The sequence below is a fragment of the Anneissia japonica genome, unplaced genomic scaffold (genome assembly GCF_011630105.1).
Source record: "Anneissia japonica isolate Jap-2015-1 unplaced genomic scaffold, ASM1163010v1 scaffold8948_len120252_cov100, whole genome shotgun sequence".
Lineage (NCBI taxonomy): Eukaryota > Metazoa > Echinodermata > Crinoidea > Comatulida > Comatulidae > Anneissia > Anneissia japonica.
This window is the reverse complement of record NW_022746293.1, coordinates 18,013-31,797: the sequence shown is the minus strand read 5'-3', so window position 1 is coordinate 31,797 and position 13,785 is coordinate 18,013. Positions and strand designations below refer to the sequence as shown.

At 36.0% G+C, this 13,785-nt stretch overlaps 1 protein-coding gene and 1 pseudogene across 1 annotated transcript in view; one reads left to right on the top strand and one right to left on the bottom strand.

The window, feature by feature from the left end:
- Positions 1 to 560: 560 nt before the first annotated feature.
- On the top strand, positions 561 to 9,263 carry LOC117120192 (annotated as a pseudogene).
- Positions 9,264 to 11,728: 2,465 nt separating this feature from the next.
- Positions 11,729 to 13,785, bottom strand: part of LOC117120195 — a 19,011-nt gene continuing 16,954 nt past the window's right edge. The window contains exon 10 of the mRNA XM_033265212.1: positions 11,729 to 12,491. Within this exon, the coding sequence (XP_033121103.1) occupies positions 12,414 to 12,491 (78 nt within the window). The 3' untranslated portion in view covers positions 11,729 to 12,413. The remainder of the gene's footprint in view (positions 12,492 to 13,785) is intronic.

Here is a 13,785-nt window from a genome sequence, read left to right as displayed (position 1 = left end):
TAAATTATTTCAACGTGACATAGGCTAGGCTTACAAACGTCTAAGCTTATACCTCCCCTGATGTATCAATTGTGTAGTAAAGCCACATTTTTTACACTACTTTAATTACTTCTTCATTGATTGTTTTTTTTTTCCACGAGGCATAGCAAACGACGAATAAATCCTGCAGAAATCTAAGCTGTCACCGTTACCACTAAGCTGAGTGTCTTTGTCATGTATGAGGCCAAATTTAATGAGAATTTTTGGTGACAATTAAAAATCTATTTTTAGAAGGGCACGCATCATTATCCCCTTTTTCTTCACAGAATACAACAATCAACTTAAGAAACGTGATTTTCTTTGCCTAGAATCTTCATCAATGCTTCTGAATGTCAGTTACCAGAATATTCTTACTTGAAAATACATACGGCTAGCTGCAGCAGTGTTGAAATCCTGTCACAGCATTAGGAATTATTCGTAAGCCCGACCACCCCACTTTCCTTTCGTCGGGGAAATCTGACCCCTCGTCGAGGGCATCGCCCTCCCCCCCTTCAGAACCTACCCCCACCCCCGTTGGGCAAATCCTGGCGCCACCCCTGGGCTCAAAGTGTGCTATAACTAGCAGTATACTCAAAAACATCCTCTGTATTTTTTGTTTATGTTGTTTTACAATGTCGAGTGTTTGACCTCTTGTTTAAAAACTCTCTACAAAAATGAAAGATTCTTTGGGGTCTATTTTATACTTTTACCATCCTTAACAATTGTAAAAACTATGCTCTTTTACGGCGATGGGAATGTATGTAAATCCACATAATCTATCCTCACCGGGAATAGATTTCAATTCAGGAATCAACCTTGTTGCTTTCTGTTGCACCTTCTCTACTCCATCTTTAATGCTATTTTATATACACTATATTATTATGTTATCAAACAGTTTTATCAAATTCTTTTCTTTCTTTTCTGTTTAAATTTCAGACCAGATTATGGCATCATTTGACTGCATAGAAAAACCGTTGCGCAGATTTTACGCTAGATATGGCCGTTTTATTTCTCGTCATCCATTTGTATTTTTCATACTTCCCTTTTTTCTTGCCGGTGGTTTAGGAACTGGGATCATGTTCCTAGAGAAAGAATCAGACACAGAATATTTGTTCACGCCAAAGAATGGAAGAGCAAAAGATGAGCAGAAAACAATTGAAGCATTATTCAACAAACACAGTCAAGATAATCAACTCGTTTCCAGACTCACGAGCTTCGATAGCTAAGGAAGAGCTATAATTGTTGCTAAATATGAGATGAATATTTTACAAGAGGAGATCTTTGGTGAGGTTGTAAGACTGAATAGGGAGATATTAAAACTTACTATTTCTGGCGAAACCAATATAGAATATGATTATAATGATATATGTCTGAAGTGGCAGCATGAATGCATTGCGAATGATGTGCTCAATGTGTTTAATTTCAGTGGAAATAACAGTATGAATGAAAACCAAAACCCAGTCACGTACCCATACTGGGCCTCCACAGAACAAAATCGAGTTTACTTTTTAGGCTCTGAAATTGGGGGAGAGATTCTTGAAAGCAACACGAGCATTATCATAGGTGCTGCGGCTATCAAACTTGAGTACAACCTTAAGGATGATATTGATACCGACGGCTTGTCCGCAATTTGGGAGGATGAGTTTGTGAAGTTGTTGGAAAACTTTCATTCAGATACTGTTGAAGTAACACGTTACACGTCACAGTCACTGCAGCAGGAATTGAATAAAGCTAGTGGGGAGGTGTTTGGTACGTTTACCATCGCTTTTACATTGATTATAACCTTTTCTATCTGGTCCTGTACTAAATTGGACTGGGTCCAGAATAAACCATGGCTAGCGTGTCTTGGAGTGTTGTCCGCTGGATTTGCTATCCTCAGCACGTTTGGTATCCTAGGCTTTTGTGGTGTTCCTTTCATTGACATTGTTGCAAGCACACCTATTTTGATTCTCAGTAAGTATTTTTTTTCTATCAATTATTGTATGTATGGGTCTGTAGCAATGCACAGAAATAAATTTTACACTTTGTATTGCACTTTGGTAATGTAAACAACGCATTTGCACATTCTAATAAATGCACAACCTCTAATGAAGGTACTTAAGATTATGAGTGAGCCCTCTATTGTATGATACATAGAGTAAGGACACATGAGCCTTAAGGCAATTGATAACAAGATACCAATAAATGAACATACAAGAAAGTCAGAATAGTCTACTGTATATTATTGTCTACAACATATCATTACATGGTGTCAGAAGTAAATCAAAATGAACAGATTAAAACCACCAACTTCTCTTAAAATCACTATGGAGAACATGGCTGAAGAATGGAGAAAGTGGAAACAGAAATTTGAGTTACACATAATAGCCAGTGGATTGGATCGAAAACCAAACAAGGTACAAAGTAGAACATTACTATATGTAATAGGCGAGGAAGCTTTAGAATTTTTCAACACTTTTCATTTGCTGACAACGAAAGCAATGAAAATATTAAAGATATTTTGGAGAAATTTAGAGTTTATTTTGAACCACTGAAGAACATTACTTTTGAACGACATAAATTTAATAGAAGATTTCAGAAAGAAGGTGAAACTGTAGACCACTTTATCACTGATTTGAGATGCAAAGCTAGGTCATGTGAATTTGAAACGCTCCATGACAGTCTGATAAAGGATAGGATTGTGGTGGGAATTAGAATTGATAAGGTTAGAGATAGACTGCTTAGAGAAAGTGAACTCACATTACAAAAGGCTATTGAAATATGTCATGCAGCTGAAGCTAGTTCAAAACAACGAGATAGCATGAAGGTAAACACAAAGAATGAAACTACTGTATCAAGTGAAATAAGTACAGTAAGACATACCAAAGCAAATTTTAAGCATAAAGTAGGCTTATACAGTAAGAGTGGTATCATTAAGAATTGTAGACAATGTGGTTATGATCATGTAAGTAAAAACTGCCCAGCTTATGGAAAAACATATAAAGCTTGTGGTAGATTAAACCATTTTGCAAACAAGTGCTTGACTAGGAATATTTGTCATCCGCAAAAAAAAACCTAAGAAAAAAGTACATGAAGTAAATGAAGTAAGTGATAGTGATGAAGAGTCAAGTAATGAATTCTTCATGAATGCTATAGAAGATGAGCATAATAAAAAAGAGTGGACAGTAAAGTTAAATGTTCATAATAAGCGTAAACGGAACATAGTTGAGTTAAAACTAGATACTGGTGCTCAATGTAATGTAATTCCAGAAAGAATAATACGCGAATTAAGTGCTAAAGCTAGTAAGGCAAATGCTAGATTGATTACCTATTCAGGAGAAAGAATCAAACCAATGGGTAATGTAACCCTTGTTTGTGAGCACAAAGATAAATATTTTGATGTGGAATTTCAGATAATGAATCAAAATGTACAGCCAGTGTTAGGACTTGAAGCTTGTCAGAGACTAGGCTTAATTAAACGTATAGAAACATTGCAGTCCAACACGTATCATGATATGATAAATAAATATGATGTGTTTGAAGGTTTAGGGTGTATAAAAGGTGAACAATGTTTACGTGTTAAACCTGAAGTTAGACCAGTTGTACATGCACCTAGAAGTGTTCCTGTACCACTACGAAATAAAGTTAAAGCAGAGTTAAAACGAATGGGAAAACTTGGAGTAATAGTTAAACAAAATCAGCCAACACAATGGGTTAGTAGTATGGTTGTAGTAGCTAAAAATAACAAGAATGGTGTACGTATATGTCTAGATCCGAAAGATCTTAATGAAGCATTAGAGCGTGAACACTATCCAATGAAAACTATTGAAGAAGTAGTGACAAAACCTCAAAATGCTGAAGTGTTTAGTACATTAGATGCTAGTAGTGGATATTGGCAAATACAGCTTGATAATGAAAGTTCTAAACTGTGTATTTTTAATAGTCCTATGGAAGATATAGATATAATAGGCTACCTTTCGGTATTAAGTCTGCACCAGAGATCTTCCAAAGAGTAATGACCCAAATGTTTGAGGATATAGAAGGTACAGAAGTAATAATGGATGATATATTAGTGTGAGGTGTAGATCAGAAACAACATGATGAACGTCTTGAGAGAGCACTCAAACGAGCTAAAGAACAAAATCTTAAACTAAATCCGGATAAATGTAAATTTGGTTTAAATGAAGTAAAATACATTGGACCCAGATGAGAGAAAAATACAAGCAGTGCAAGGAATGCGTAAACCTACAAATAAGAGAGGATTACAGCAATTTCTAGGTATGATAAATTATCTTGGGAAGTTTATATCGCATCTGAGCAATGTCACAAAACCACTGAGAAAACTTCTTGAGAAAGATATTGACTTGCAATGGCATGCTGAACATAACAAAAGTTTTGAAGAGTTACAACGCTTAGTAACAGAAGCTCCAGTTCTTCAATACTACGATGTAAATAAATCAGTAACAGTCAGTGTCGATGCATCAAGTGCAGGTGTAGGAGCCGTATTGCTTTAGGAAGGACATCCAATAGCGTTTGCATCAAAAGCATTTACAGAGTCACAGACTAGATATGCTCAAATAGAGAAAGAGTCAGCAGAAGTAGTATTTGGATGTGAACGTTTTCACAAATATCTATATGGCAGAGAATTTGCAGTAGAAAGCGACCATAAGCCACTTGAAGCTATTATGAAGAAAGCTCTAGCAATGGCGGCACCAAGACTACAAAGAATGTTCTAAACATTGCAGAAATACAGTCTTGAATTGATTTACAAGAAAGGTAAAGAACTGTATATAGCAGATGCATTGAGTAGAAATCATCTACCAGATGTAGAAGCAGAAAAAGAAATACCGATATACATGGTAAAAAATCTACCAATGTCAAAAGAAAGGCTAGAAATTAAACAAGAAACTACAAATGATAGCACTTTGATAAAACTAAAGGAAGTTATCAGAGAAGGATGGCCAAGTAACAAAGCGATCCTAGATACTGAGTTAAAACCATACTGGGACTACAGAGAGGAAATATTAGTGGAAGATGAGCTACAGAGAGGAAATATTAGTGGAAGATGGGCTATTGTTTAAAAATGACAGAGTGATAATACCAGCAAAACTGAGAAAACAAATGATTGCAAAGCTTCATGTAAGTCATCAAGGTATTGAAAAAACCAAGAGACTTGCGCGAGATATAATGTTCTGGCCTGGTATGAATGCACAAATAGCAGATACAGTGACCAGGTGTGAAATTTGTCTAACACACAGAAATCAAAATTCAAAAGAACCGATGATAGGACATTACATACCAACACGTCCATGGCAAAAAGTCGGAATGGATTTATTTGAACTGTACGCAAAAGACTATCTATTGATTGCTGATTACTATTCAGGATACTTTGAAATAAATCGTACAAAAAGTACAAAATCCAATTCAGTCATCAAATTCTGTAAGCAACAATTTGCGAGACATGGAATCCCAAGTGTGGTAGTGTCAGATAATGGACCTCAATTTTCGTCAGCGGAGTTTAAGGCTTTCAGTAAATCATATGAATTTGAACATAATTAGTGTCACCAAATTACCCACAATCAAATGGAAGAGCTGAAAAGGCAGTACAAACAGCAAAGTTGATACTTAAGAAAGCAAAGGAAGACAAACAAGATCCATATATAGCGTTACTAAACTATCGCAATACGCCGCGAGATGGACTACCGTCCCCAGTTCAATTGCTAATGAGCCGTAGAACAAAAACGCAGTTACCAACGTCAGAGCATTACCTCCATGGTCAGAGAAACTCCTAAAACCGAAAACTAATAAAAATATTGTCAAAACGCTACAACACAAACAAAATAAACAGAAAACCTATTACGATCCTAGAGCAAAACCTCTCAAAGCACTGAAAAGTGGAAATAGAGTTTGTGTAAGAAAAGATACACAATGGAAGCCAGCGCTAGTTGTTGAAAAACACATACGCCAAGATCGTATATAGTTGAAAGCGATGATCTGTGATTATATAAAAAGGGCAGAATAATCCCTGTATAATCACTGTGCCAGGATAGTCTACTTCTGAGCACAAAGGTTAATTAACATCCATTAACAGAATGTAGTTATTATTAGTTTGTTGTAGAATTGTTGTATCAAATGAAAGAGAATGTGTTACCTGTTGAGGATTGTTTATTAAGAAAAACTAAAGTGCTAAAAAAAAAAAATTAGATAAATAGATTCTTTAAAGAAATAAAAATATAAAAAAAATAAATAAAATAAAAAAAGGGAGATGTAATGAAGGTACTTAAGATTATGAGTGAGCCCTCTATTGTATGATACATAGAGTAAGGACACATGAGCCTTAAGGCAGTTGATAACAACATACCAATAAAGGAACATACAAAAAAGTCAGAATAGCCTACTGTATTATATTATTGTCTACAACATATCATTACACAACCCATTGAATTTATATTGCTAGGCCTAATGAAAGGTTCAAATTTTCTGCGATTCACAATGTGTTAAAGATAAAGTATATTTTTGTTATTTCATTAGGTATCGGCGTTGACGACATGTTCATAATGATATGTGCTTGGCATAGAACTAATATTTGTTCCACTGTCGAAGATCGAATGGCCGAAACTCTCAGCGAAGCTGCATTGTCCATAACAATAAAATTTCTCACTGATGCCCTCGCTTTTGGCATAGGAACAATGACATACTTTTCCTCTGTTCAGATTTTCTGTATTTTCACAGGAGTTGCAGTTCTCTTTGATTTAATTTCTATCAGGTCACGTTTTTCGCCGCAGCTATGGTACTGACGGGTCGTCGAGAAGACGAGAATCGGCACTGTGTAAGTTGCAATGTAGTTCGGCCACTTGACGAAGCGCCAAGCATAGCCTACAAAATATTCTGTGCTGGTGGTCCATCACATAACCACCCCTAGTCTGGGTTCCAGGCCCTAATTTTAGGTTAATCACTTTTTAATGCACTTAGTGCGCGCTATACCTAATTTAATTGGCGTCCTATACTCAATTTCTATTTTTTCGAATGCCGTCTCTAAAATTAACTTTCTCGTTGGTGGCGCTGTCCAGAATGAGAAAAATAATAAAAAATAAGAGACTTGTGGCAGGTCTAAACAAAGATACTAGAAATACAAGATAGAGTTCTCCACACAAAAAAAGTGTTCCACCGAAATGCATGGTGGGAATACAAACGCCCCCTACAGCTGGATCTAAAAAAACTTCTGCCAAACTTTCGTTACCAAGTCGTCGCGTATTTTATTATCAATTCACTTTTTATTTACTAGATATAAAAACAAACTGGAATAGACACCCAGAGGTGACGGAACTAGAGGGTTATGGAGAGTAATGTGTGACCGGAAATGGTCTGCAGTCAGTTGGTTGTTACCATGCGCCAGTGATGTTGGAGTATATAGTACAGCCTCATTCGAGAAATACGGGTAGCTGAAGTTTTTCTCGCAAATCTGACTACAAAACCATATCCAAATTCACGTTCCACTTCTGAGCCTGTGTTGTGCTTCGCACACGCCGCTGAGGGCGGCGTTCCGGGAACCCTGCGTCCAGACAGTGACATCGGTGCACATAACCTCCTTGGTGGCGGTAAAAATCGTTGCTATTATCCAAATAAAACACAAAACAATTAAAGCATAATCATGAATCAGTAAAGAATAAAACAACAATACAGCGCAGAATCGTATGCCCGGACGCACTCTTAGTGAAAAAGTTTTCCTCCATTAGTGGAAAAGGAAGGGCGCCTTTTGCGTCTGGATATACTTAGCAACAGAAGGGCGCCCTGTACGTTGGGCACGAAGTATAGAAAACTTGCATGGTTAAAAAGAAGAGCGCCGCTTACGTTGGATACGACTTCCGCCTCATTTTTACAATGCGAGTGCTCTATCTTGTATTTCAAGTATCTTTGGTCTAAACCACCCCGAGTATCAATTACAGGATTCTTCGCATGTTGTGATGCTGCTTTTTCGAGATTATTTTGCGCCATTTGTTTGCCATCCTATTTTGAAAATACTGACAATTGTAGTTTATATTTTGTATCTGGGAATATCCATACTTGGTGTGACACATCTTCAAGGTCTAGAGCTAAGGAACATTGCATCTGACAAATCGTACGTTGTCCCATTTTATGACTACGAAACTCAATTTTTTAAGACAGGGGCGGATTTAGGGGGGGGCCGGCCCGGCCCCGGCCCCCCCTTTTGGGAGGTAAAAAAAAGAAAAAAAAAAGGAAAAAAAGAGAGAAAAAGAAAAAAATGACAGCCCAGAATGCCTCAAATGTTATGTTCGGGCGTCTAGAACACAAAAATTTCGCGGGGGCATGCCCCAGACCCCCTACGGCAGTGTTGTCTCAATCGGCCCAACTTTCGGCCCCCGCTTCCAGCCCCCCCTTTTGGACATTTCTGGATCCGCCCCTGTAAGAGGTATGGTTCGGCTGTCGCTGTTGTTTTCAACGATGAACATGAATATTGGAAACCCGCTGTAACAAGAGGAGCTCGATGATATCGTTGCACGATTTGAAAGTTCTCAATTCACACATGAAGATACATTCACAACATGATGGCTTCGGGATTATTTCGACTACCTTGACGTAGTGGGGAATAATGATCCATCGAAAGAGGACTCCTTTAGAATTCTTACTGAAGAATTCTTACAATTTGACATTTACAAACAATATTCACTAGATATAATCTTCAACGTAGAGGCTAACTCGATTAAAACCTCGCGATTTTATGTTCTAACGCGTGATATAACAAATTCTACACGAGAAACCGCCATGATGAATAATATGCGAAAATTAGCAGACGATGCCGACGAGAATATAATTGTCTTCCATCCATCGTTCATATTTATCGACCAATACGAGGCAGTTTTGCCAAACACTGTACAAAACCTGTGTATAGCTCTAGGATCTATGCCCCTGGTGTCTTTGCTTCTAATACCAAAGCCAATTTGTGCCATATGGGTGGCACTGTCTATCGCCTCGATTGAAGTTGGTGTTGTTGGTCTGATGTCTTTCTGGGGAGTTAAGCTTGATTCGTTCTGTATGATAAACATCATAATCTGCGTCGGATTCGGTGTAGATTTTCCGCCCATGTGACGTACGCATTCTCCATTGCTGATGGTTCAACGAATGATGCCAGGGCTAGGGCAGCTTTTTATACACTTGGTTTTATGCACTTGGTTTGCCAATTGCACAGGGCGCATGCTCCACTATCCCCGGCATTATGGTACTGGTTTCATCTGACATTTACATAATTATTCTACACCTTTTCTAAGACTATTTTTCTCCTCATTACTTTAGGGTTGGTCTATGGCCTGTTCATATTGCCAGTTCTGTTAATGTTATTTAGTCAGGCTCTGTGTGGCGGTTCTGATTCCATCCCACAGGACGTTTCCGGGCATGATGATTTTGAAATACTTCAATAAAGATGATTGAGAAATAATTGGAGGTCTTAGTTTTCCGGGTCTTCAGTCTTCGTTTTGTAGACACCCACATAGGGTGTCTGCAAAACGAAGACCCTTGATTATTTCACAAACAAAAGTTCAAATTACCTCATAATTATGATTTTGTAGCAGCCTGGTGTAGTATCATTAAAAAAAAAATGTGGGTCTTTGTTTTTCGTATCTTCGGTCGCCGTTTTGAACATCCTATCTACAAAACGAAACCCAAGTATTTCTTGGTATTCCTCTTTTATTTCAATTAAATGAAATAGGTACTTGGCAACTGTTTTATGATGATTCTGAAATGCTTTCAATAAGATAATTGAGAAATAATTGGAGGTCTTCGTTTTTCGGTCTTCGTTTTGTTGATAGGTCTTCGTTTTGTATATAGGGTGACTACAAAACGAAGACTCTTTCCGTAATTTTGATTTTGTGACAGCCTGGTGTATTATCATCAAAATAAAAGAGAAAAAATAGGGGTCTTCGTTTTTGGGTCTTCAGTCTTGGCCAGATGGCCTGACCTCACTAGTTATGTATGAGGTAGCGGTAGACCTGTCAATAACAGACAGAACATTTCAAATAACCTTTCTTGTATTTATTATGCAAAGTCGAAGTAGGCCTATAACGTAAGGAAAACAGCCTCTGTAGAAGATATATTCAATAATAATATAACAATGATAAATCTACAAATAATATAGGCATCAAATCATATATGTAATTTAAGTAAGTATGTTAAGTAAACTGGAAACATTAAAAGGGTAAACATAATTGACTTTAAACACAAAGTTATTTGAACACTTACGAATGTGTTAATCATAACTCAATTATCTGTGCCATAATTAGTTATCATTATTACCATTAGTATTACAGAATAGTGTCATTAATTTGATATAAATTAAATTGTGATTGAATGATAACCCCTTACCAGTTTGTAGCAGTTACCCAGTATTTTCTATTCAAGATAGTACGAATACAGTAGTTAACATAATCTATAGAAATAATATTATATGAGACATAATAATGTAAAGCACAAAATACTTAATATTTAAGCTAAATGATTAACGATATGGACCTATTGCCCACCATCAAACAATAATGCAAAGCGCCACCTATTAGCAACTATCAAATATATAATGGAAGCCATCTTCAGTTAGCCACACATGTAAATCCTTATCATTATTTTATGGAATTACAAATCAATCATACCAATACTTTACTAAATAATGCTCAGCACGTTAGTAATGCTTAGTCAAATGGTTGAGGTCTCCCTGATTGAGTATGACAATTACAGAATGCTCTGATTTACTGCACTACAGTAAATGTGAGTTTAATACTTTTCATACAATTAATAAGAAAATACATAATAATAGCAATTGTAACTACTTACAGTTATTCTTAAGTAAATTTCAACAAACGCAACAGCTTAACATAGTCTACATCTGCTCAATTTGTCAAAACAAAGACAGAAAAAGGCTATTTTTGACTGCTGCTTGACATGGGTGTCAATTTATATCAATCATACCAATATGCAGTGACATGGGTGTCAAGCCAACTAGTTCTAAACTAATTCCTCTATGCTCTTACAATTGGATACTTACGGGGTACATTCCATTGCTGTATGTTCCATTAATTATTTAGGTAGTTGGCATTACTAAATGACTATAATGAACATCTTTAACATCAAAAACCCTAACAGTAATAAAAAGAATTATGTCGACTGTATAATATTACTATTATATTACGCACAATACAAAACATCGCATAAATATTTTTTGTTTCCTTCCTGTGAATTAACCTCTTTTGTATGTTCCTCTGCTTAATTAGGTGATACGCTTCAGCATATCACCTATTGTTGTTCTTAAGATTTAAATAAATAAATAAATAAACAAATTAAGCATGGCCAATTCCCATACGTTTGTATCGAACATACAGATCCGTGCGCACGTTTGTGTCGACATACAGTGAAAATATGCCAAATCTTAATCAGTTACAGCTCCTTAGGATTCGTGGTGACTCCAAAATTGTATTGCATATTCTGAAAGCACATGAGTTGTAGATAGGCCTATGATTTTATAGATCATAATGGCTGACCGGACATTGTGACGTCATCATATTGCCATCTGAATTCAAAAGACCGAATTTTTATCTATGACGTCAAAAAAAGGATTAGCCTTTATCTGGTGATTAATGTCTTAGGTTTTCACACCTACACATAAGCAATCCTTGACTGATGCACATTCATTTTATAATGTTCATTTTATAATGTTAATAGAAACGCATTTGCCACTAAATTTTAAAATTTTCAATGCAAATCAATGTTATGTGCTACTAACTTACTAGTTGACATTTATTTAGTTTTTTGGAAAGAAAATAATGAAATTATGTCTCTAAATGGAAGTACATATGCATCAACTGAATGTAGTACAATTGTATATCAGTGTGATTAATCTGCTCAATAAACAATTTTAATTACTTGTGTAAATATAAAGATATGGGTAACCCACATCTTTATATACGACTTTTCATGGATCTCCACCTGCTATGCTTGTTAAAATACTCATTTGAGCGTATCTCGCTTATCCTCGATCAATCTTCTCTTAACTTTGAGTATGTTATAGCTGAGATAATTCTCTTTCATATATCAATGCTTTTTCATTTTAATGACGTCATCATGGTCAAAATAAATGTTTTTTCTGACCCCCCTCATCTTTTTTTTCTCAAAACTTTGATGACCCCCATATTATCCTAACCAGTCGCCATTAAAGGTCAATGTTGAATATCATGTACAATATTTTACGATTTATTTACGATTCAAATAGCGCGTACGTGTTCGTTAATTTTTAACATTTTTGAGATCACTTCTTTTTTGCCGTTGAAAACTATCGCATTCAGCGTATCAGCTAAAATTCGTCGGTGACGAATTGACTTCTAGTTTCTACTGTTATTAACATTCCCATCATTCCTTTACAATTTTTCATCCAGTTTTTCGGGGTTTTTTTCTTCGATTTCTGGCTTCTTTGGTAATTTAATAGTATACAGCATCTAAAGAAAAAAAAATATCTATGAATGTTTGTTTTTCCCTTGAAATTGGGTTTGGCAATTTAAGGGCCTATACAAAGAATATAATAATATTAGTCATAGTAATATTTTATTTATAAAGGTTCAAAGTATTTGCAAAGTTATTACTTCTAGCTATAAAAACAGTATTCTTTATACATCTGTACTGTCGAAAAATTGTCTTGTTACAATTTTAAATTAAAGCTAATAACTTAAATACATACTGCAAAGCAATTTAAATATTAAACTGGTAAAAGATCTGTAAATCATAAGTGTTACCATGTGTGTCTCATTCATCCAGCTATACCCATTGAAAATGCAATCATCCTGAGCTGTTTGTCATATGATTGGCTTTTAGGCAGCTTGCATCATTTATTTCAATGCAAACGTGATATGTATACATTGCTTTTTTTTTATTAAAATGTATTCTAGTCAAAAACCACGGATCTAGGTCAGATGGTCGAAATCTAGTTTGCCGAATGCCAGATTGCCGAGACCACCTTGCCAAATCCTGGTTTGCTGAATACCAGTTTGCCGACTCAAAAACAATGAATCCCAGTTGGTCGAAACCCAGTTTGTCGAAAGTCAATTAAGTGAAACGTTAACAACAGCAGAATAAAATTCACGATGGAATACCGGTAATCTCTTAATATTACCATGGACCTATAAATCCATGCTCTTACCATGGCTGATCTTTACCAAAGGCAGACGCTCGCTTTTTAAAAGATTCTCTTTTTTTTTTAAATGAAATCAAATCAATCAGATAAAATGTCCCATAGGCCCTATTTGCCTTAGGCTAAATGATTAAATCTGCACCGCGGCGCTTATACCATTTTTGGAGGCTTCAGTGCGGCGCTTTTCATACCCGTTCCAATATTACCTATCTCAAAGTTTTTCTCAAAGTGTATCATTACCCACAGGGTAATATTGACTTTCGATCAAGCACCGCGGCGCTTATTCGAGAGCAACGCTTAGCCAAAAAAAATCACGTTTGGTGCGGCGATTATTTGAGCAGGTACGGTACATTAAATATATAATGTTCAATTAAGATAATAATATGCATACCTTAAGGAAATAAATCAAATAATAATCTACAATAATACACCGTCGATGTTCACCTCGAGAAGTGACGTCTTGAGGCTGGAATAACGATACGCCATTTGCGTCTCTACAAATTTGATAGTTTCGCTAATTAACAGTATCACAATGCATTTGATACATTATACATGACGATATATTTTTAAGCATACAAACCGGAAATTGCTGCGATGGGATAAAT